The sequence below is a fragment of the Salmo salar genome, chromosome ssa01 (genome assembly GCF_905237065.1).
Source record: "Salmo salar chromosome ssa01, Ssal_v3.1, whole genome shotgun sequence".
NCBI classification, from domain to species: Eukaryota; Metazoa; Chordata; class Actinopteri; order Salmoniformes; family Salmonidae; genus Salmo; species Salmo salar.
In genome coordinates, this window is record NC_059442.1 from 129,070,928 (window position 1) to 129,097,106 (window position 26,179).

At 43.3% G+C, this 26,179-nt stretch overlaps 1 protein-coding gene and 1 pseudogene across 1 annotated transcript; one reads left to right on the plus strand and one right to left on the minus strand.

Moving 5' to 3' along the window:
* The first annotated feature begins 123 nt into the window (after window positions 1–123).
* Window positions 124–21,405, plus strand: LOC106562204 (E3 ubiquitin-protein ligase TRIM23). The gene is given in 12 exon segments (XM_014126914.2): window positions 124–152; window positions 154–217; window positions 5,658–5,820; window positions 13,267–13,388; window positions 13,590–13,868; window positions 15,830–16,012; window positions 16,278–16,493; window positions 17,049–17,183; window positions 17,288–17,417; window positions 17,527–17,637; window positions 18,829–18,953; window positions 19,224–21,405. Coding segments are annotated over 12 exon segments (1,737 nt in total). The 3' UTR covers window positions 19,404–21,405.
* A 96-nt stretch (window positions 21,406–21,501) lies between these two features.
* On the minus strand, window positions 21,502–24,274 carry LOC106561121 (peptidylprolyl isomerase domain and WD repeat-containing protein 1-like; annotated as a pseudogene).
* Window positions 24,275–26,179: the final 1,905 nt, after the last annotated feature.

A 26,179-nucleotide genomic window follows, 5' to 3' on the forward strand; every position in this document is an offset into this window, starting at 1 on the left:
ATACAAAACACCAAAGTTACATTTCATAATTACAACTTCTCAAATTCAGTTGGCGGTCTACAGATATTCCACACAGACATTTTCGGATTCACACTGACACCGTGGTAATGGTTTAGTCCTCCGATGGCGGTTGCTATGGGTGTGAACAAATCGGACAGCAGCAACGATGGACGTCTGTGTTCGGCACGGCAGAGGGGCCACAGGCAACACGGTGAAGGTTGGTTGAATACTTACACGTCTGAAGAAGCATGTGAACAATGTTTGTGGGCGATAATACCGGTCGAATCCGGCGGTTTATTCAAACGGCCACCAAGGGCGCTCAATTCTGCCTTCTTGGCTTCGTATGCTTCTGCGGCCGGGGCGTCTCTGCAGTGTCAAACGATCGGCCTGCAGTTTTTGTGTCTGCGTGGACATGAAATCCACAAACTCCAGATGGTGATTCTGTCTGCAATTAAGTGCCCCGACCACAGTTTTTTTGTAAACCATGCATATGCATCCGTTAACTTCACCTGTCACTTGGATGCATATATTAGCATAGCTGTATGTTAACATTAATTGTAGCTGGCTTGATACTGCATAATTTATTCAGTCTTGAACCAAAATCAAATCAAACTTTATTTGCCACATGCGCCGAATACAACAAATGTATACTTTACCGTGAATTGCTTACTTACAAGCCCTTAACCAATAGTGCAGTTCAAGAAGAATAAAGTAAAATGTGTTTTATATTGGATATTCGGTTCACGCTCCTCAATAACTATTAAACCAAGCCTGCCATGACTATGAAGATGGTATTTTCTGAATCAGGGGTGGATGGAGAAAAATCCAAAACTTTTTGTGGATTTCATAAGATTTCAATCTTCAATAGCTATTTCGATTGATGTACAATGAACACAAATAAACGCAACATGCAACAATTTCTATGATTTCACTGAGTTACTTCATATAAGGAAATCAGTCAATTGAAATAAAATCATAGCGCCTAATCTATTGATTTCACATGACAGGGACTACAGATATGCATCTGTAAAAAATGTTTTTTTGAAAGTAGGTGTGGATCAAAAAAACAGTCAGTATCTGGTGTGACCACCATTTGTCTCATCTCCTTCGCATAGATATTGTAAATAAGAATTAGTTATTAACTGACTTGCCGAGTTAAATAAATAAAAATGTGTTGATCAGGCTGATTGTGGCCTGTGGAACATTGTCCCACTCCTCAATAGCTGTGCAAAGTTTCTGGATATTGGCACGAACTGGAACACGCTGTCATACACGTCGACCCAGAGCATCCCTAACATGCTCAATGGGTGACATGTCTGAGTGTGCAGGCCATGGAAAAACTGGGACATTTTCAGCTTCCAGGAATTGTTTACAGATCCTTGCAATGTGAAACATGAGGGGATGGCGGTGGATGAATTGCACGATAATGGGCCTCAGGATCTCGTCACGCTATCTGTGCATTCAAATTGCCATTGATAAATGCATTAGTGTTCGTTGTCCGTAGCTTATGCCTTCTCATACCATAACCCCCCCAACATTGACATCAGCAAACTGTTCGCCCACACGACGCCATACACGCTATCTGCCCAGTACAGGTGAAACCAGGATTCATCTGTGAAGAGCACACTTCTCCAGCATGCCAGTGGCCATCGAAGGTGAGCATATGCCCACTGAAGTCGGTTACAACGCCGTACTGCAGTCAGGTCAATAGCCTGGTGAGGATGATGAGCACGCAGATGAGCTTCCGAGACGGTTTCTGACAGTTTGTGCAGAAATTCTTTGGTTGTGCAAACCCACAGTTTCATCTGTCTGGGTGGCTGGTCTCAGACCATCCCGTAGGTGAAGAAGCTGAATGTGGAGGTCCTGGGCTGGCGTGGTTACACGTGATCTGCGGTTGTTAGGACGGTTGGGCATACTGCCAAATTCTCAAAAATGACTTGAGGTGGCTTATGGAAGAGAAATTAACATTAAATTATCTGGCAACAGCTCTGGTGGACATTCCTGCAGTCATCATGCCAATTGCACACTCCCTAAAAACTTGAGACATCTGTGGCATTGTTCAACACAACACCAAAGATGGCCTTTTATTGTCTCCAGCACAAGGTGCACCTGTCTAATGATCAAGCTGTTTAATCAGCTTCTTGATATGCCACACCTTTCAGGGGGGTGGATTATCTTGGCAAATGAGAAATGCTCACTAACAAATTTGTGCACAAAGTTTCAGAGAAATAAGCTTTTTGTGCGTATGACATTTCTGGGATGTTTTATTTCAGCACATTAAACATGGGACCAACCCTTTACATGTTGCGTTTATATTTTTGTTCAGTATATATAAAACCTGGATTGCTGATGCTATGTCTTGGCCATTGAAAGGCTTTGAAGCTACTGGTCTGCCATATTGGCACTCCCCAGTAGGAGCATGAATGTGTATAAATGCATTTCTAGAGCTTACAAAATATTTTTTACAGTGGTGGGGAAGTGCCAAGATGGAGTCACAGTGGCAGTGCCCCTTATCATCCAGTGTATATACAGTACCAGTCAAAAGTTTGGACACACTACTCATTCAAGGGTTTTTCTTTATTTTTACTATTTTCTACATTGTGGAATAATAGTGAAGACATCAAAACTATGAAATAACACATATGGATTAATGTAGTAACCAAAGAAATGTTAAACAAATCAAATTATATTTTAGATTCTTCAAAATAGCCACCCTTTGCCTTAATGACAGCTTTGCACACTCTTGGCATTCTCTCAGCCAGTTTCATGTGGAATGCTTTTCAAACTGTCTTAGAGTTCCCACATATGCTGAGCACTTATTGGCTGCTTTTCCTTAACTCTGCGGTCCAACTCATCCAAAACTATCTCAATTGGGATTGAGGTTGGGTGATTGTGGAGGCCGAACTCCCTGCATCATCTAATGCAGCACTCTACCACCCTCCTTGGTCAAATAGCCCTTACACAACCTGGAGGTGTGTGTTGGGTCATTGTCCTGTTGAAAAATAAGTCTCACTAAGCGCAAACCAGATGGGATGGTGTGTTTCTACAGAATGCTGTGGTAGCCATGCTGGTTAAGTGTGCCTTGAATTCTAAATATATCACTGACAGTGTCATCAGCAAAGCACCATCACACCACCACCTCCATGCTTCATCCGTTCACCTGCTCTGCATCTCAAAGACACAGCGGTTGAAACCAAAAATCTCAGATTTGGACTCATCAAACCAAAGGAAAGATTTCCACCTGTCTAATGTCCATTGATCGTGTTTCTTGGCCCAAGCAAGTCTCTTGTTATTATTGGTGTCCTTTAGCAGTGGTTTCTTTAAAAAAATACTTTTAACAAAGCACACCTGTTAATTGAAATGCATTCCAGGTGACTACCTCATGAAGCTGGTTGAGAGAATGCCAAGAGTGTGCAAAGCTGTCATCAAGGCAAAGGGTGGCTGCTTTTGAAGAATCTCAAACAGAAAATATATTTTGATTTGTTCAGTTCTTTTTTGGTTACTACATGATTCCATATGTGTAATTTCATAGTTTTGATGTCTTCACTATTATATAGAAAACCCCTTGAATGAGTAGCTGTCCAAACTTTTGACTGGTACTGTATAAATCATTGTCTCTTACACATATTGTGCCATGACTATGAAAATGACATTCTGAATCGGTGGAGGATGGACAAAAATCCACTGGTTAAAAAACATAGATTTTATTGCTTTCAATCTTCAATAGCTCTTACACAAAGCATGCCATGACAATTATAGAGGCAGGAGGTGTACATTAATGTTGTAACTTGTAATGGGTTATAGAGTTAATGTTTACAGTTAAGTCATTGAGCTGTATCTAAAGATATTTTCTTCACAGTTATTTACATATGTAATTGTATTAGAGATTGAGAGAACTACATACAGTTGAAGTCGGAAGTTTACATACACCTTAGCCAAATACATTTAAACTCCGTTTTTCACAATTCCTGACATTTAATCCTAGTGTAAATTTCCTGTTTTAGGTCAGTTAGGATCACCACTTTATTTTAAGAATGTGAAATGGCCATTTGTGATGGCCACTCCAATACCTTGACTTTGTTGTCCTTAAGCCATTTTGCCACAACTTTGGTAGTATGCTTGGGGTCATTGTCCATTTGGAAGGCCCATTTGCGACCAAGCTTTAACTTCCTGACTGGTGTCTTGAGATGTTGCTTCAATATATCCACATTTTCCTGCCTCATGATGCCATCTATTTTGTGAGGTGCACCAGTCCCTCCTACAGCAAAGCACCCCCACAACATGATACTGCCACCCCCATGCTTCACGGTTGGGATGGTGTTCTTCGGGCTTGCAAGCCTCCACCTTTTTTCTCCAAACATAACGATGGTTATTATGGCCAAACAGTTCTATTTTTGTTTCATCAGACCAGAGGACATTTCTCCAAAAAGTACAATCTTTGTCCCCATGGGCAGTTGCAAACCGTAGTCTGGCTTTTTTTTATGCCGGTTTTGGAGCAGTGGCGTCTTCCTTGCTGAACGACCTTTCAGGTTATTGTCGATATAGGATTTGTTTTACTGTGGATATAGATACTTTTGTACCTGTTTCCGCCAGCATCTTCACAAGGCCCATTGCTGTTTTTCTGGGATTGATTTGTACTTTTCGCACCAAAGTACGTTCATCTCTAGGAGACAGCGCTCAGGAAGGGAGACGCATTCTATGACGGCTGTGAGGTCCCATGGTGTTTATACTTGTGTACTATTGTTTGTACAGATGAACGTAGTACCTTCAGGTATTTGGAAATTTCTCCCAAGGATGAACCAGACTTGTGGAGGTCTACAATTCTTTTTCTGAGGTCTTGGCTGTTTTCTTTTGATTTTCCCATGATATCAAGCAAAGAGGCACTGAGTTTGAAGGTAGGTCTTGAAATACATCCACAGGTACACCTCCAATTGACTCAAATGATGTCAATTAGCTTAACAGAAGCTTCTAAATCCATGACATCATTTTCTGGAATTTTCCAAGCTGTTTAAGGGCACAATCAACTTAGTGTATGTAAACTTCTGACCCACTGGAATTGTGATACAGTGAATAATCTGTATGTAAACAATAGTTGGAAAAATGACGTGTCATGCACAAAGTAGATGTCCTAACCGACTTGCCAAAACTATAGTTTGTTAACAAGAAATTTGTGGAGTGGTTGAAAAATGAGTTTTAATGACTCCAACCTAAGTGTATGTAAACTTCTGACTTCAACTGTACATAGTTCTGTTGTATTGGATTACGCTATTGACTGCGAGTTCTAGAATGCCTTTACAACAGGTAGTAGGAAGAGGGGAGAACGCACCAGTTATGTACAAGTGACAAGTGATTCTCCTGACTTTCGTTAGCAACTTTCTATTATTGTTTTTGTAGAATCTAAAGTTGTTAAATGTAATGTGAACAAGTAGTATTACTAAAAGAAGCTTTCATTTCAAACCCGACGTCCCGAGTCATTACTTTGAAGATAGTTATTCTATAATTAAGGCATATTCCTAATCTCAGTCCATGGAGAAATAAAAACATTTTGAGATGATATGCAATGAAGAGTGATCCATCCAAGTTTACTCAACCTGTGTGTGGGTGTCTGACTAAACCTGTCTTTGTGTTGTTGTTGTTGTTGTTGTTGTGGTTCCCAGGTGTTGGAGTGTGGGGTGTGTGAGGATGTCTTCTCTCTCCAAGGGGACAAGGTCCCCCGGCTGCTGCTCTGCGGTCACACAGTCTGCCATGACTGTCTGACCCGGCTGCCCCTGCATGGTAGAGCCGTCCGCTGCCCCTTTGACAGGCAGGTCACTGAACTGGGTGAGTTCTGTAGGGTTTAGTTTCTATACAGGCCTATTGTTTTCCTGTGTATGTGTTAGAGCAGTGGTTCCCAAACTTTTTATAGTCCCATACCCCTTCAAACATTCAACCTCCAGCTGCGTACCCCCTCTAGCACCAGGGTCAGCACACTCTCGAATATTGTTTTTTGCCATTGTAAGCCTGCCACACACACACACACACTATATGATACATTTATTAAACATAAGAATGAGTGTGAGTTTTTGTCACAACCTGGCTCGTGGGACGTGACAAAGAGCTCTTATAAGACCAGGGCACAAATAATAATATAATAATAATCAATAATTTTGCTCTTGGCTTTAGCCATCTTACATATAAAACCTTATTTGTTCATCGAAAATTGTGAATAACTCACCACAGGTTAATGAGAAGGGTGTGTTTGAAAAGATGCCATAACTCTGTAATGTTGTGTTGTATTGGAGAGAGTGTGTCTTTAATCATTTTCCACTCAGTCTGTGCCTGTATTTCGTTTTCATGCTAGTGAGGGCCGAGAATCCACACTCACATAGGTACGTGGTTGCAAAGGGCATCAGTGTCTTAACAGTGCGATTTGCCAAGGCAGGATACTCTGAGCGCAGCCCAATCCCGAAATCTGGCAGTAGCTTCTGATTTAAATAACATTTTCACCAAATCACTTGTTGCAATTTTGATGAAGCTCTCTTGTTCAGATATCGGTAAGTGGATTGGAGGCAGGGCATGAAAGGGATAACGAATCCAGTTGTTTGTGTCCTCCGTTTCTGGAAAGTACCTGCGCAATTGCGCACCCAACTCACTCAGGTGCTTCGCTATATCACATTTGACATTGTCTGTAAGCTTGAGTTCAATTGCACACAAAAAAATCATATAATGATGGAAAGACCTCTGTCTGCATTAACAAGGACAACACACAGAAGAGCTCCAACTTCTTAATCATAGCCTCAATTTTGTCCCCCACATTGAATATAGTTACGGAGTCCCTGTAATCCTAGATTCACATCATTCAGGTGAGAAAAAACATCACCCAGATAGGCCAGTCATGTGAGAAACTCGTCATCATGCAAGCGGTCAGACAAGTGAAAATTATGGTCAGTAAAGAACTTTAAGCTTATTTAAAAAAAAAAAAAAAAATCTGTCAATACTTTGCCCATTGATAACCAGCACACTTCTGTATGTTGTAAAAGCGTTACATGGTCGCTGCCGATATCATTGCATAGTGCATAAAATACACAAGAATTCAGGGGCCTTGCTTTAACCTGTTAGGGCTAGGGGGCAGTATTTACACGTCCGGATAAAAAACGTACCCGATTTAATCTGGTTATTACTACTGCCCAGAAACTAGAATATGCATATAATTATTGGCTTTGGATAGAAAACACCCTAAAGTTTCTAAAACTGTTTGAATGGTGTCTGTGAGTATAACAGAACTCATATGGCAGGCAAACACCTGAGAAGATTCCAAACAGGAAGTACCCTCTCTGACCATTCCTTGGGCTTCTTGGCTCTGTTTATTGAACATTTAGGATCTTTGCTGTAACGTGACACTTCCTACGGCTCCCATAGGCTCTCAGAACCCAGGAAAAAGCTGAATGATGTAATTCCAGCCCCAGGCTGAAACACATTAGCGCCTTTGGTAAGTGGCCGATCAGAGGACCATCAGACTGAGGCTCGTGCACGAGGGGATCCCATGTTTTTAGTTTCTCTCTCTTTGAACGTAATCACGCTTTCCCGGTCGGAATATTATCGCTTTTTTACGAGAAAAATGGCATAAAAATTGATTTTAAACAGCGGTTGACATGCTTCGAAGTACGGTAATGGAATATTTAGAATTTTTTTTGTCACGAAATGCGTCGTGCGCATCACCCTTCTTTACACTTTGGATAGTGTCTTGAACGCACGAACAAAACAGAGGATATTTGAACATAACTATGGATTATTTTAACCAAACCAACATTTGTTATTGAAGTAGAAGTCCTGGGAGTGCATTCTGACGAAGAACAGCAAAGGTAATAACATTTTTCTTATAGTAAATCTGACTTTTTGGTCAGGGCTAAACTTGGTGGGTGTCTAAATAGCTAGCCCTGTGATGCCGGGCTATCTACTTAGAATATTGCAAAATGTGCTTTCACCGAAAAGCTATTTTAAAATCGGACATATCGAGTGCATAGAGGAGTTCTGTATCTATAATTCTTAAAATAATTATGTTTTTTGTGAACGTTTATCGTGAGTAATTTAGTAAATTCACCGGCAGTGTTCGGTGGGAATGCTAGTCACATGCTAGTCACATGCTAATGTAAAAAGCTGGTTTTTGATATAAATATGAACTTGATTGAACAAAACATGCATGTATTGAATAACATAATGTCCTAGGGTTGTCATCTGATGAAGATCATCAAAGGTTAGTGCTGCATTTAGCTGTGGTTTGGGTTTATGTGACATTATATGCTAGCTTGAAAAATGGGTGTCTGATTATTTCTGGCTGGGTATTCTGCTGACATAATCTAATGTTTTGCTTTCGTTGTAAAGCCTTTTTGAAATCGGACAGTGTGGTTAGATTAACGAGAGTCTTGTCTTTTAAAATGGTGTAAAATAGTCATATGTTTGAAAAATTGAAGTTTTTGCATTTTTGAGGTATTTGAATATCGCGCCACGGGATTACACTGGCTGTTGAGTAGGTGGGACGCTAGCCCATAGAGGTTAACAAAGTTAACCATTTTCACTGTCATGTCCAAAACATCTTTCAAGCTGTCTGGCATTCCCTTGGCAGCAAGAGCCTCTTGGTGGATGCTGCAGTGTACCCAAGTGGTGTCGGGAGAAACTGCTTGCACGCGCGTTACCACTCCACTATGTCTCCCTGTCATGGCTTTTGCGCCATCAGTACAGATACCAACATGAGCAGCAGCTACATTTGGCTACATGCGGACCGTTAGTGGAATTCCCGTGAGAGAGTAACATTTAATGTGATTGGATGTTAATTATTTGACTAGGCTACATGTATTTGACATTGTTGTTATTTCACTGAACACTAGATGATTTAAGTTTATTTTTGGCAGTGAATCTAGGCTACTCAGGCGAGAGAAAAATCTCACCCGAATGTATAGCCCCGTTGGAAAATATAAATGTACTGTTTGAAAATGTGAAGAATTATTTTTTTTTGTCTGTGTATATATATGTATATGTATATATATATATGTATATGTATATATATGTATATGTGTGTGTATATATATATATATATATATATATATATATATGTATGTATGTATGTATGTATGTATGTATGTATGTATGTATGTATGTATGTATGTATGTATGTATGTATGTATGTATGTATGTATGTATGTATGTATGTATGTATGTATGTATGTATGTATGTATGTATGTATGTATGTATGTATGTATGTATGTATGTATGTATGTATGTATGTATGTATGTATGTATGTATGTATGTATGTATATATATATGTATATATGTATATGTACATATATATGTATACATACATACATACATACATACATACATACATACATACAGTGGGGCAAAAAAGTATTTAGTCAGCCACCAATTGTGCAAGTTCTCCCACTTAAAAAGATGAGAGAGGCCTGTCATTTTCATCATAGGTGCACTTCAACTATGACAGACAAAATTAGGAAAAAAAATCCAGAAAATCACATTGTAGGATTTTTAGTGAATTTATTTGCAAATTATGGTGGAAAATAAGTATTTGGTAAATAACAAAAGTTTATCTCAATACTTTGTTATATACCCTTTGTTGGCAATGACACAGGTCAACACGTTTTCTGTAAGTCTTCACAAGGTTTTCACACACTGTTGCTGGTATTTTGGACCATTCCTCCATGCAGATCTCCTCTAGAGCAGTGATGTTTTGGGGCTGTCGCTGGGCAACACGGACTTTCAACTCCCTCCAAAGATGTTCTATGGGGTTGAGATCTGGAGACTGGCTAGGCCACTCCAGGACCTTGAAATGCTTCTTACGAAGCCACTCCTTCGTTGCCTGGGCGGTGTGTTTGGGATCATTGTCATGCTGAAAGACCCAGCCACGTTTCATCTTCAATGCCCTTGCTGATGGAAGGAGGTTTTCACTCAAAATCTCACGATACATGGCCCCATTCATTATTTCCTTTACATGGATCAGTTGTCCTGGTCCCTTTGCAGAAAAACAGCCCCAAAGCATGATGTTTCCACCCCCATGCTTCACAGTAGGTATGGTGTTCTTTGGATGCAACTCAGCATTCTTTGTCCTCCAAACACGACGAGTTGAGTTTTTACCAAAAAGTTATATTTTGGTTTCATCTGACAATATGACATTCTCCCAATCCTCTTCTGGATCATCCAAATGCTCTCTAGCAAACTTCAGACGGGCCTGGACATGTACTGGCTTAAGCAGGGGGACACGTCTGGCACTGCAGGATTTGAGTCCCTGACGGCATAGTGTGTTACTGATGGTAGGCTTTGTTACTTTGGTCCCAGCTCTCTGCAGGTCATTCACTAGGTCCCCCCGTGTGGTTCTGGGATTTTTGCTCACCGTTCTTGTGATCATTTTTACCCCACGGGGTGAGATCTTCCGTGGAGCCCCAGATCGAGGGAGATTATCAGTGGTCTTGTATGTCTTCCATTTCCTAATAATTGCTCCCACAGTTGATTTCTTCAAACCAAGCTGCTTACCTATTGCAGATTCAGTCTTCCCAGCCTGGTGCAGGTCTACAATTTTGTTTCTGGTGTCCTTTGACAGCTCTTTGGTCTTGGTCATAGTGGAGTTTGGAGTGTGACTGTTTGAGGTTGTGGACAGGTGTCTTTTATACTGATAACAAGTTCAAACAGGTGCCATTAATACAGGTAACGAGTGGAGGACAGAGGAGCCTCTTAAAGAAGAAGTTACAGGTCTGTGAGAGCCAGAAATCTTGCTTGTTTGTAGGTGACCAAATACTTATTTTCCACCATAATTTGCAAATAAATTCATAAAAAATCCTACAATGTGATTTTCTGGAATTTTCTTTCTCATTTTGTCTGTCATAGTTGACGTGTACCTATGATGAAAATTACAGGCCTCTCTCATCTTTTTAAGTGGGAGAACTTGCACAATTGGTGGCTGACTAAATACTTTTTTGCCCCACTGTACATGCATGAATACATACATACATACATACATACATACATACATACATACATACATACATACATATACACACACAGTTGAAGTCAGAAGTTTACATACACTTAGGTTGGAGTCATTAAAACCCGTTTTTCAACCACTCCACAAATGTCTTGTTAACAAACTATAGTTTTGGCAAGTTGGTTAGGACATCTACTTTGTGCATGACACAAGTCATTTTTCCAACAATTGTTTACAGACAGATTATTTCACTTATAATTCACTGTATCACAATTCCAGTGGGTCAGACATTTACATACACTAACTAAATTCCAGAAAATGATGTCATGGCTTTAGAAGCTTCTGATAGGCTAATTGACATCATTTGAGTCAATTGGAGGTGTACCTGTGGATGTATTTCAAGGCCTACCTTCAAACTCAGTGCCTCTTTGCTTGACAAAATGGGAAAATCAAAAGAAATCAGCCAAGACCTCAGAAAAACTATTATAGACCTCCACAAGTCTGGTTCATCCTTGGGAGCAATTTCCAAATGCCTGAAGGTACCACGTTCATCTGTACAAACAATAGTACGCAAGTATAAACACCATGGGACCACGCAGCCATCATACTGCTCAGGAAGGAGACGCGTTCTGTCTCCTAGAGATGAACTTACTTTGGTGTGAAAATGCAAATGCAAATCAATCCCAGAACAACAGCAAAGGACCTTGTGAAGATGCTGGAGGAAACGGGTACAAAAGTATCTATATCCACACTAAAACAAGCCCTATATCGACAACCTGAAAGGCCGCTCAGCAAGAAAGAAGCCGCTGGTCCAAAACCGCCATAAAAAGCCAGAATACGGTTTGCAACTGCATATGGGGACAAAGATCGTACTTTTTGGAGAAATGTCCTCTGTTCTGATGAAACAAAAATAGAACTGTTTGGCCGTAATGACCATCGTTATGTTTGGAGTAAGAAGGGGGAGGCTTGCAAGCCGGAGAACACCATCCCAACCGTGAAGCATGGGGGTGGCAGCATCATGTTGTGGGGGTGCTTTGCTGCAGGAGGGGCTGGTGCACTTCACAAAACAGATGGAATCATGAGGAAGGGAAAATGATGTGGATATACTGAAGCAACATCTCAAGACATCAGTCAGGAAGTTAAAGCTTGTTCACAAATGGGTCTTCCAAATGGACATTGACCTTCCAAAGTTGTGGCAAAATGGCTTAAGGACAACAAAGTCAAGGTATTGGAGTGGCCATCACAAAGCCCTGACCTCAATCCTATAGAAAAATTTGTGGGCAGAACTGAAAAAGCATGTACGAGCAAGGAGGCCTACAAACCTGACTCAGTTACACCAGCTCTGTCAGGAGGAATGGGCCAACATTCACCCAACTTATTGTGTGAAGCTTGTGGAAGGCTACCGGAAACATTTGATCCAAGTTAAACAATTTAAAGGCAATGCTACCAAATACTAATTGAGTGTATGTAAACTTCTGACCCACTGGGAATGTGATGGAAGAAGTAAAAGCTGAAATAAATCATTGTCTCTACTATTATTCTGACATTTTCACATTCTTAAAATAAAGTGGTGATCCTAACTGACCTAAGACAGGGAATTTTTACTAGGATTAAATGTCAGGAATTGTGAAAAACTGAGTTTAAATGTATTTGGCTAAGGTGTAAGTAAACTTCAGACTTCAACTGTATATGTTTTTTCATGTGAATCACATTTTTAACCCCCCCCGACAGCGTTGCGCGTACCCCATTTTGGGAATACCTGTGTTAGAGGATGTGAGCGAAGTGGAAGGTGTGTAATTTGGCTGTAATGGATCGATTCGGCCTTTCTCTCCTGCTCCAATTTCACTCCGGTACTGCTCAGCCACGAGCTCTGGACGTGTTCTGCCCAGCATTTTTCATTTCACCACTGTTCTTTTAATAAGGCCTATTCTGTTGTGTTTATTTAGCCTCCCCCACCACTAATGCACAGAAATGTTATGAGTCAACAAAGAAATAGGTCTCACAGCCTGTGTAATTATTAGCAAGACAACTAATGAGCCCATGCAGCACATTTTGATTTCTATATAGGCTATTGTTAAACAAAAAGGGGAGTCTAAGTTTGAGCTACATTTTTTATTTTATGTGAGCGCTGATGAATATTTTTTTTTGCAGAGCAGGGGAATGGACATTGAACCATGGAGCGGTGCGCAAAGACCGCTCCATGAGCGATGAGTGGGATTTCCAATGGCTCACATACTCTGGTCTGTGTGAAGGGGATGTGACATCTCTCTCTCTCTCTCTCTTTCTCTCTCTCAGGGGACTCTGGTGTGTGGGGTCTGAAGAAGAACTTTGCCCTGCTGGAACTTCTGGAGAGGCTGCAGAATGGAGCGTCCAACCAGTTGGGCATGGCAGAGGAGTCCCTCAAAGGCATGGAAGAGGTAGGCAGTAGTTACCCCCGCCCTGGGTTCCCATCTTTCATCTGCAATTATCTGAAAACACAGAAGATAGGTGAACGCAATATGGGACTTTGCTTTGATCTGTCTCGTTTTTTTTTCTTAATTTCATCATCCAGCCAAACATATATTTCATGTTGTCATTAAGTAAGTAACACTATTCTATGTTCTTCCCTTTCCTTCCAGAGTATAATCCGCTGTGACGAGGACGAGAGCCACACTGCATCTATGTACTGCACAGTGTGTGCCACCCACTTGTGTGCCAACTGCTCCCAGCTCACCCACTCCACCCGCACCCTGGCCAAGCACCGGCGGGTACCCCTGGCAGACAAGCCCCACGAGAAGACGCTGTGCCCTCAGCATCAGGTCCACGCTATCGAGTTTGTCTGTCAGGAGGAGATCTGCCAGCCTGGGCCGCTCATGTGCTGCGTGTGCAAAGAGTACGGCAAGCACCAGGGACACAAGGTACTGGAAGGAGGAAGAGTCAGCTTGGAGAATATCAGTATTGACTACTTACGTCCATCTCTCAAGCAACATTCCTAGCAACGAGACCCACTAGAGACAAGAATATATGTTTTTATTAGAACCCGAACGATATGGAATTTTTTGATCTGATACAATTCCGATTTTAGAGTGGCAATATTCACAGATAACCAATAAAACCTTTTCTGTATTGATTGTGCTAAAAACAGCCCTACAAAGAACATTCATGTAAGCACCACATACAGTTTAAGAGGACCAGAAAGACTATATTTTTATATAGAAAAACTGTGTTACTCTAGCGAATGGGAGGATAAACTGCAATGATTCCAGCAAACAAAATGCCTAGACTCTGAAGACTGAGCTGCCTCATGCTAGCCAGCTGGAACACCGCATTGGACACATTTTGAATGTATTGGTATTTTGTTGTCACTTGAAAGGAAAAACATCAATCACAAAATGTGGTGCTGGCACTCGCCCTACGTGTTGCCTCAGTAAACAGTCCTTGCTATCCTGGATCCTTGGGATGTCGCCATCCCGTTGAAGTTGACATTTTAAAATGGTTCAGGGTTATGTGATGGGTTAAGGTTAGTGTTTAGCCTAGGGATGTCCCAAGGTTCCTAGATAGCACTAACCCTCAGTGAATGACATCAAGTACTCTCACACAGCTAGTTAGATGGGGGTGGCAAGTTGTTTGATCAGATTCAAGTCCAGGCTCTGGCTGGGCCACTCAAGGACATTCAGAGACTTGTCCTGAAGCCACTCCTGCGTTGCCTTGGCTGTGTGCTTATGGTCGTTGTCCTGTTGGAAGGTGAACCTTCGCTCCAGTCTGTGGTCCTGAGCGCTCTGGAGCAGGTTTTCATCAAGGATCTCTCTGTACTTTGCTCCGTTCATCTTTCCCTCGATCCTGACTAGTGTCCCTGCCGCTGAACAACATCCCAACAGCATGATGTTGCCACCACCATGCTTCACCGTAGGGATGGTGTCAGGTTTCCTGCAGACATGATGCTTGGCATTTAGGCCAAAGAGTTCAATCTTGGTTTCATCAGACCAGAGAATCATCTTGTTTCTCATGGTCTGAGAGTCCTTTAGGTGCCTTTTGGCAAACTCCAAACAGGCTGTCGTGTGCCTTTTACTGAGGAGTGGCTTCCGTCTGGCCACTCTACCATAAAGGCCTGATTTGGTGGACTGTTGCAGAGATGTTTGTCCTTCTGGAAGGTTCTTCCATCTCCACAGAGGAACTGAGGAGCTCTGTCAGAGTGACCATTGGGGTCTTGGTCACCTCCCTGACCAAGGCCCTTCTCCCCCGATTGTTTGGCCGGATGGCCAGCTCTAGGAAGAGTCTTGGTGGTTCCAAACTTCTTCCATTTAAGAATGATGAAGGCCATTGTGTTCTTGGGGACCTTCAATGCTGCAGAAATGTTTTGGTACCCTTACTCCCAGATCTGTGCCTAGACACAATCATGTCTCGGAGCTCTACGGACAAATCCTTCAACCTCATTGCTTGGTTTGTGCTCTGACATGCACTGTCACCTGTGGAACAATATGTAGACAGGTGTGCCTTTCCAAATCATGTCCAATCAATTGAATTTACCACAAGTTGTAGAAACAACTCAAGGATGAGAGGGAGACTCAACTCTGTAGCGGAGTAGTGTTTCTTCTGGTGCGTAGTCATGGGTGAACAGGGAGTAAAGGAGGGGGCTGAGCACATACCCCTGTGGGGCTCCCGTGTTGAGGATCAGTGTGGCGGAGGTGTTGTTGCTTACCTTCACCACATGGGGTCAGCCCGTCAGGAAGTCTAGGACCCAGTTGCACAGGAAGGGGTTCAGACCCAGGGCCCTGGGCTTAGTGAAGAGCTTGGCGGGTACTATGGTGTTGAAGGTTGAGGCTGTTCCAACTGCTATGATTTGATTAATTTCTCCTTGCTGATTGCTTCCTTCCTGTAGAATGTGGTTCTGGAGGCAGAAGCCAATCAGATCCGTGCATCCATCTTGGACATGGCCCACTGTATCCGAACGTTCACAGAGGAGGTGTCGGAGTATTCCAGGAAGCTGGTTGGGATCGTACAGCAGATTGAGGGAGGAGAACAGACAGTGGAGGACGGCATCAGCATGGCACACACTGAACATGTAAGAACAGCTGGCAGTGGATGACTTTTTGCATACTATACAACAGAAGAACTTTAGTTGTCAAAGAGGATAGCTAGGCAATTGAGCTATAATCAATGTAAAGCTGTTACTGTGTTTACCAATTTACAATGGCTACATTTAAAAGTCCTCGGAAACGTTGTTTCCTTCCAAAAAGTCATGAAATGGCTTATGGTTTATCCTAGTGTATATTTCCTCATGCTGTGTGTATTCCTGATGGACTCAGTCGTCTGTGGGTGTTCCCCAGGTCCCAGGCACGGCAGAGAGCGCACGGTCATGCGTACGGGCATACTTCGCTGACCTCCACGAGACGCTGTGCAGACAGGAGGAGATGGCGCTCAGCGTAGTAGACGCCCACGTCAGAGAGAGACTCATCTGGCTCCGGCAGCAGCAGGAGGACATGGCCATCCTGCTTTCCCAGGTCTCCACTGCCTGCCTGCACTGTGAGAAAACACTGCAGCAGGTAGGAGCCAAAATGGGGCCACCAATGGGAATAGCATCTAGAGCACACCGTAGGAACGCAATCTCTGCTTGCACTGGAAGGTGCCGTCGTTTTCAATAAGCAGCTTTGCACCGCTATGTTCTTCCTGGGGTCTTCTGTATGCGTGTTCAATTGGACAGTCCCTCCTGGATTCTACGATAGCAAATGTTTTATTTTCAAAATCAACAATGCCCTGCCCTGCATATTATCCGAGGGCTTCCAAATTTGACTAATCACTGCACTATTTCAGCATAAAACAGTCAATTCATCGCAATATTATTGGACAAAACTGACTTATCCCCGCAGCACAAAAAGAGGGCTCGCATACTCAACCATTTACCGCATAATATGGTTCAATCAAGCCACGTGTCAACCCACTTTCCCTCATCAGCGCATTTGTGAAAAATTGGACAAAATCATTGCATATTGCCATATAAAATGTCCGAATTATCGCCGAAAGATCGAGCATTTTTGCCCACAAGTATCACAAAACATCCCAGTAGTCATGACTGATCTCTTTCCCGTCTCTCTCGGTAGGATGACTGCAGGGTGGTTCTGGCAAAGCAGGAGATCAACAGACTGTTGGAGACTCTGCAGAAACAGCAGCAGCAGTTCACTGAGTTGGCCGACCACATCCAGCTAGACGCTGGTATCCCCGTCACATTCACTAAGGTACAGCACTCGGCTCTACTCTGTAGGAATTCAAGACTTGGCACACTCTCCATTGAAAGATAATTAGTTACCTCATTTAGACGACATGGTTTTCTCTGTTCCAGGACAACCGGGTCCACATCGGTCCAAAGATGGAGATCAGGGTGGTGACCCTGGGACTGGATAGTGCAGGGAAAACCACCATCCTCTTCAAGCTGAAACAGGACGAGTTTATGCAGCCCATCCCTACCATAGGTAAACCCACAACAGTCTTTGTCATGTAGGCACGTGTCAAATTATACATTTTGACATTACATTTACCTGAATTGTATTGACACTAGCCATTCCTTCTTGTCATCTCTAGGTTTTAATGTGGAGACAGTGGAGTATAAGAATCTCAAGTTCACCATCTGGGATGTTGGTGGGAAACATAAGCTACGACCTCTCTGGAAGCACTATTACCTGAACACACAAGGTACACTACCATACCAAAAGTATGTGGACACCTGCTCGTTGAGCATTAATATGGAGTTGGTACCCCCCCCCCCCTTTGCTGCTATAACTGCCTCCACTCTTCTGGGAAGGCTTTCCACTAGATGTTGGAATATTGCTGCAGGGACTTGCTTCCATTCAGCCACGAGCATTAGTGAGGTCGGGCTCTGATGTTGGGTGATTAGGCCTGGCTCGCAGTCGGCGTTCCAATTCATCCCAAAGGTGTTCGATGGGGTTTAGGTGCAGGCGAGTCAAGTTCTTCCACACCGATCTCAACAAACCATTTATGTATGGACCTTGCTTTGTGCATGGGGGCATTGTCATGCTGAAACAGGAAAGGGCCTTCCCCAAACTGTTGCACAAAAGTTGGAAGCGCAGAATCGTCTAGAATTACATTGTATGCTGTAGCATTAAGATTTCCCTTCACTGGAACTAAGAGGCCCAGCCTGAACCATGAAAAACAGCCCCAGACCATTTTTCCTCCTCCAAACTTTACAGTTGGCACTATGCATTGGGGTAGGTGGCGTTCTCCTGGCTTCCGCCAAAACCAGATTCGTCCGTCGGACTGCCAGATGGTGAAGCGTGATTGATCACTCTAGAGAACGCATTTCCACTGCTCCAGAGTTCAATGGCGGCGAGCTTTACACCACTCCAGCCGACGCTTGGCATTGCGGATGGTGATCTTAGGCTTGTGTGCGGCTGCTCGGCCATGGAAACCCATTTCATGAAGCTACCGACGAACAGTTCTTGGCTGACGTTGACTGACTTGTTGGAAAGGTGGCATCCTATGACGGTGCCACGTTGAAAGTCAATGAGCTTATCAGTACGGGCCAGTCTACTGCCATTGTTTGTCTATGGAGATTGCATGGCTGTGTGCTCGATTTTATACACCTGTCAGCAACTGGTGTGGCTGAAATAGCCGAATCCACTCATTTGAAAGGGTGTCCACATACTTTTGTATAAATAGTGTATCTGACTATCCTCTTTCTTTCATATTACCTGCTTCCCTTACTGTATCAATAAATGACAAATGTATTGATATCTGAAGAGAGAATTTGAAAATACAGTATGTTATACAAAAACGTTTTCAGTAAATGTTTTTTTACTCATCCAGGAAACCTGTTTCCAGGTTATGAATGAATAGGGGCCTGACTTTCTCAGTTTCTCTCTCCAGCGGTGGTGTTTGTGATTGACAGCTGTCACAGAGACAGGCTGATGGAGGCCCACAGTGAGCTGGCAAAACTGCTGACCGAGAAAGAGCTGAGAGACGCCCTGCTGCTCATCTTCGCCAACAAACAGGTACACACACAGCCCCCTGGTCCAACAAACAGGTACACACACAGCCCCCTGGTCCAACAAACAGGTACACACACAGCCCCCTGGTCCAACAAACAGGTACACACACAGCCCCCTGGTCCAACAAACAGGTACACACACAGCCCCCTGGTCCAACAAACAGGTACACACACACACACACACACACACACACACACACACACACACACACACACACACACACACACACACAAAGACGATTTAAGTCATTGATTCCTCTATCCTCACCTGCAGGATGTCCCCGGGGCTGTGTCAGTGGAGGAGATGACGGAGCTTCTGAGCCTTCACAAGCTGTGCTGTGGGAGGAGCTGGCACATCCAAGGCTGTGACGCCCGCAGCGGCACAGGGCTCCACGAGGGCCTGGACTGGCTGTCCCGACAGCTGGTGGCTGCAGGCGTACTGGACGTGGCCTAAACCTCCCCTGATGACTGACTTTTGTTACCCAGTCTCACCTCTTATCCTCTTACCCTAGAACTACCCCATAACACATTGATACCCTAGAGACCAGTTTCACCAAATACCTACCTACATTTCTTACCTGATGCTTGACTTAAAGGAGAAACAATTTGTTTGAGATTAAGATGTATATCTCAATCTCTATATCTCAAACTTCTTTAAAATGGACCCAGTCCTACCACATATCGTAAAGACCAGCCTTACCACAGTATCATCCCATAACCTGCACCCAGTTCCACTACAGTCCTACCCCAACTCCCATACCTTCACCCTCATACTGAGGCCCTAGTCCTATTTTATACCCATCTATACCCTACATCCTGGACCCCATAGCCTACATCTCTGTTCTACCTACCACACCCACTGTTCCCACCCCTAACCTGTGGATAAGCTTATAATCTAACCCATAGCTAGTGAAGCCATCATTAGTCTGAATGCTTTGTGCGCTGCTCTGTCTTGGCTAAAAGGTATGCTAATAAATCAGGCCAGGTTTTAGGGGTTCCGTCAAGCTTAGTTAACTACCTAGACTACACATTCCCATATCGCCTCAATGAAGATCGTATGAGGTGGTTAATTTCATGGCGAAACTCCATGTTGCAGATGTTTTTCCTTGGCTAACCAGTGTGCAGTTTGGTATACTCGTCAAAGGTGAAATAATTGAGTAGATAAAGTCACTTAAGCCCTGACAAAGTGAAAAGTATCTGTCTTATACTGTATTAGCAAATGTCTAACCAATAACCAGTGCATCCCTGTTCAGTCTTGCGCAAAATATGAATATAAGTTGGAACAGCACGTTGACCACTGTCCACCATTTAACGTCTCCCTAAGGAGCTGCTGTATTCTCACTACAGCTAAAGCAGGTATTCACACCCTATAAGACATTTACACACAGGTCAATTAGTTAGGTCACAGGACTAAGTGTGTACATCCCGCGACTTTTCTACTCTTCAGGGCTTTGCACACAAACGTTTTATTGAAACGAATGGTCCAATATCCTGAATTTTGCTTTATGGCACTGCCTTCATGTCATGTCTTAATAGGAATTGATGGTAACCTATTATGGTCTAGAATTGATTTATTTGGGGGGGTGGTGTCATCTTCGGTACCAATGCACTTGACTGATGATTTGCTGTAATGCAGCATCAGGTCTGAAAATGACACAAGCGGTTAAGGTTTGGGTTCAGCTATTATTTACTTTGGTTGAGAAGTGTCTGTTACATTAAATAATGCTGTTTACTGAAATCTGTTTTGATCAATTTTGAGTTGATTGAAACAGACTTTGCTGAGATATTGTGTCTCTGGTGAAATATCCAAGCGATATTTTTGCCTCCTGTTTTGTGGAGTGTTTTTTTGTGAAGAATGCATTGGTGCATGTGGGTTGTGTTCAGGACGGTGCAACGTTGCACTTGTTGCAGATAAATGTTTAGAGCTGACGTGATTCCTTCATTAATTGACAGGAAGATTTTCACACAATATTTATCTGAATGTTCCATAATGTTGTGCCCTACTGAATGTGACCCTGGCTTCATTTGAAACCAAATGCAAAAATAATATCTGCTGTCGACTATAGGACTCCAGGTTGAGTTCTGTAATAACATTTGTTAGATTAGTTTTAGCACAGTCTGCATTTTTAGTAACATACTACATTACCCACCTGTAGTAACACCCTTTCAATGCCTCTTGTTGTATCGCAGAACCATCCTTTGGTTAGAATGAACTTTCCTTATTGCTATAGTGTTTACTACTTCTTGTATATTTAAAAAAAAAAAACACGTGAAGAAGCCTTTCCCTCTACTCTTAACGGATCTCTTGATTTGCAAAATCTTCCATTTCTGATGTGACTTAAAAAATTTTTAAAAAAAAGAAGCACAGTGCACAGCCGCACATTTGTTACTCGGACTTGATGTTTTTTGTAAATGATTCATAATGCAACGCTATTAAATAAAAACAAACTGATGAATGTCTGGATATGGTCTGACCCATCCAGAGAAGTTGTAGATAGAATACAGAATCATGTTAGATATTTATATCTGAACGTTCTGTAATGTTCCCCTGAATGGTCCCAAATACGACCCTGGTTTATTCATTTCACACGTCCAAGAAAAGATGACACATGGAATGAGAGACAGCAAGATGCATTCTTGAATAATCCAAGACTTTACTTTGTAAAAAAAGAAATACAATAAGAGCAGACAGACTGGTGAGACGGAAACCTGATTACTTGATGGTGATGATAATGTCTTCGTAAGGTTTGTCTGTTTTAGGGTTGACTTTGATGTTGGAGATCCTCTGAACTACCTCCATTCCCTTGGCACTCCTGCCAAACACTGTGCGCTTGTTGTCCAACCAGGGCGAGAAAGACAAGTAGGGAGAGCCATTAACTTAGGTCTAGATTTATTTGGACATCTTTGTACATAATGCAGAAATATACATTGGTAAAATGCTTGATTAAAACAGACAAAATACTACATTCCTTCAGGAAGTAAAATATCAGACTTCAGTAGCAAATTCATACCAACTCAGACACACACAGAGCGAGCCCTTAGTTACCATGGGAATGACAGTGACCCGTTGGTTCCGTGGCCTCCGTTGGCCTTACTGAGGGTGTAGGGCCGGTCGTGTCTCAGTGTGGCATGGAACTCATCCTCAAACTCCCCTTCCCAGATACTCTCTCCTCCCATGCCTTGTCCCTGTAGGATCCCGTGTCTGGATCATGAAGCCCTGGGTCAAGAGGAAAGAACAGTCCCATCACATCCTGTGATTAAGTTCCTACTATAAGTCAAAACAATGAGCAATGATTAAATGTCCTACCTTGATGACATGGTGGAATATGTGGCCATTGAAATAACCGTTCCTGCTGGGAACACAAAAGTTCTCCACCGTTTTGGGACACCTGAGATACATAAAATAGTCCATAAACAAGTGAAATTGTCCAATCAAATGCAAAACTGTAGGTTCAGAGGAAAGTTAACAGGCAGAACCTTTTGCATTGCAAATGGCAAGGAAGCACTGCGGGAGGTACTTTAAAACAACAGAGGATGACCTACACGACAGGGAAGAGTTTGATGTGGATGTCTCCCATGGTGGTGTAGAGAATGGCGCTGTCTAACACCCTCTAGGGCCCATCAGCCTGGGTAGCAGCCATCACCTCCCCAGACGGCTTCTCGTTGAACATATCTCTGTCTGACTCGGCACTCTTAGTGTCCTCTGGCTCGCTCTAGGAGAACTACCAAGAGAAATTAAGTTGTAGTAACAGAAATTCTGAGGAAATTATAAAATGCGGGTCAAAATATGTCAAAGAATAGGTGTGACTACAAGAGAGCAACAGTAATATACCATTTCTCTTTCACAGGGGCTACAATTGCCCTTCCAGGACAAAAAAAAAAGTTGACAGAATTTTCACCATGTAGAAGTACTTCTTGAAGGCAGTGCAGAAGGTTGTGGGGTCTGGCATTGTGCTCTGCAGGGCCGGGTTGTCTGATGCCTTCATCTCGATGGTGGGAGCTGTGTTGCACGCTTTGGCAACCCCCTGGAACAGGCTGAGCTTCACCACACGGCTGTTCTCTAGCTTCCCCAGGATACGCACACACCTGAACACACACAGGTGACAAATACATTTTGTTTCAGTCCAGCCTTAAAAACAACTGATTCAACTAATGAATTTATCATCGAGAGCTTGATAAGTTGACTTAGGGTTTTTAGTGCAGGGCTGGTACAAAAACCTGCTCACTCTGTCGCTCTCCAAGGTTGACAACCACTGTGTTTAGACGTATTTTGACTATTCAAACGCTACCTGTTGGTCTCCACATTGATGACCTTGATGCCCAGCATGGTTCCGTAGAGGACGAAGTGACCCGTCTCGTCAAAGATGATATTGGTGAGCCTAACACCGTCCACCTTCTCCAGTTCCCTCTCTACCGCCATCCTCCGACCATACTCCATGTCTGATAGCATCTAAAAGGACCAGGTCAGAGAAATTACCACAGTTTAGAAAAATGCACTGGGAAATGTGGGAAACAGTGAATTGCCTACCAATTTGTCAGTATCTTGTGACTTAAAAAGACAAATCTCTTGATTATAAGATGTAGCACAGTTTATTAATAGCAATGTGAAATAAAGTAAAGACCCGATATGTGAGAGTTCGGAACTTACCGATAACGACTCATCAAACACCCTCATCAGTTTCCCCGTCAGGAAGCGGAAGATCCTGACTTTCCTGTTGGTGGCGATAGTAGCTATCTTCTTACCGTCGTGGGAGAAGGCCAGGCTGGTTGGGTAGGTTTTGTTTTTGGCAAACTCATACAAGTCTGTGTCAGTCTTATACACCCAGCCACGTGCTAGGGGGATTTGAACTCGCTGGGGAGGCCGGTCCAAATACTCCAGCATTCCAGCCTTGTCTGCAGAAACGATGACCCTGTATCTGGGGTTGAGGTGGATCTGGGACAGCGGAGATGGGTGTATCTTGTCGACGGTATGGAGCTTCTCGTTGCTTCCCCGTCCGTCGTAGACGAAGATCTTCCCGGTGGATTTCTCTGAGCAGGCCACGCAGCAGATAGCATCACCTGGGTTATAGATCCACTCACACTGGCCCGGGTGGAAACTACACAAGACACGGAGAGCAGAGGAATGTCAGATCAACACATTTGTAGAGAGAAGGGATGGCTTTTGGTTTTAAGGCAACAAGCTAAATTGCTAGACCTTTCACCTCTAAACTCACCCCAGCTTAAGCATGTTGATCATGTTAAAGTTGACTACACCAAAGACTTTCATGGCCTGGTCATCCCCAACAGAACAGAATAGAGCTCCATCAGCACTGACAGAAATACACTTCATCACTCCTGTAACACGAAGAGAAAGAAGGAGTGAATTCAAGCCCTGAATGATATTTCAGTCAGTCTAAAGGCCAATGTGCGTTTGCATTAATAAGATGCATCATACAGATGTATCATTCGTACACAGATGACTGCGGAAGTGTTTAACAAACTTTTTTCAGAACTTCACATGGCTGTGATGATGATGAAATCTGTCATGGAAATTAAAACACGAGTATAAAGAGGCAGACTGAGCACCATTGTTGTGTGTGCATGTGTGTTTCTAACATGTATCATGGTCCTTGCTATCCGTCCAACACTGACAGTCGCCCCATTGAAGTTTAAAATCGTTAAAGAGTGACTGCCCCTAAAAATCAACTAAACCCTTTGAAAATAGACTATGTGGCATCGATATGAGTCAGAAACATTTATTCCAGAGTAAAAATTTACTACAAAGTGTAAATAGGATAATTTTGGTAAAAAAGGCAGTCTCATCTAAAACGGCGTTTGAAACCTCAGTGCGCGCCCAACAAGTAAATGAAGGTTGGGTTTAGATTACTCCAAGTGTCAATACAGGATTAAGATAGAATCCTACTACACAGGCTCTGACGCTCGTCGGATGTGGCAGGGCTTGAAAACTATTACGGACTACAAAGGGAAACCCAGCTGCGAGCTGCCCAGTGACGCGAGCCTACCAGATGAGCTAAATGCCTTTTATGCTCGCTTCGAGGCAAGCAACACTGAAACATGCATGAGAGCACTAGCTGTTCTGGACGACTGTGTGATAACACTCTCAGTAGCCGATGTGAGCAAGACCTTTAAACAACATTCACAAAGCCGCTGGGCCAGATGGATTACCAGGACGTGTACTCAAAACATGCGCAGACCATCTGGCAAGTGTCTTCACTGACATTTTCAACTTCTCCCTGACCGAGTTTTTAATATCTACATGTTTCAAGCAGACCACAATAGTCCCTGTGCCCAAGGAAGAGGAGGTAACCTGCCTAAATGATTACCGCCCCGTAGCACTCACGTCGGTAGCCATGAATTGCTTTGAAAGGCTCCCGGATACCATAGACCCACTCCAATTCGCATACCGTCTCAACAGATCCACAGATGACGCAATATCAATTGCACTCCACACTGCCCTTTCCCACCTGGACAAAAGGAACAGCTATGTGAGAATGCGGTTCATTGACTACAGCTCAGCGTTCAACACCATAGTGCCCACAAAGCTCCTCACTAAGCTAAGGACCATGGGACTAAACACCTACCTCTACAACTGGATCCTGGACTTCCTGACGGGCCGCTCCCAGGTGGTAAGGGTAGGCAACAACACGTATGCCATGCTGATCCTCAACACTGGGGACCCTCAGGGGGTGTGTGCTTAGTCCGCTCATGTACTCCCTGTTCACCCACGACTGCATGGCCAAACACGACTCCAACTCCATCATTAAGTTTGCTGACGACACAACAGTGGTAGGCCTGATCACAACAATGATGAGACAGCCTATAGGGAGGAGGTCAGAGACCTGGCAGTGTGGTGCCAGGACAACAACCTCTCCCTCAATGTCAGCAAGACAAAGGAGCTGATCGTGGTCTACAGGAAAAGGTGAGCCGAACAGGCCCCCATTAACATCGACGGGGCTGTAGTGGAGCGGGTCGAGAGTTTCAAGTTCCTTGGTGTCCACATCACCAACAAACTATCATGATCCAAAAGCACCAAGAGTGTCGTGAAGAGGGCAAAACAACACCTTTTCCCCCTCAGGAGACTGAAAAGATTTGGCATGTGTCCCCAGACCCTCAAATAGTTCTACAGCTGCACCATCAAGAGCATCCTGACCGGTTGCATCACCACCTGGTATGGAACATGCTTGGCATCTGACCGTAAGGCACTACAGAGGGTAGTGCGTATGGCCCAGT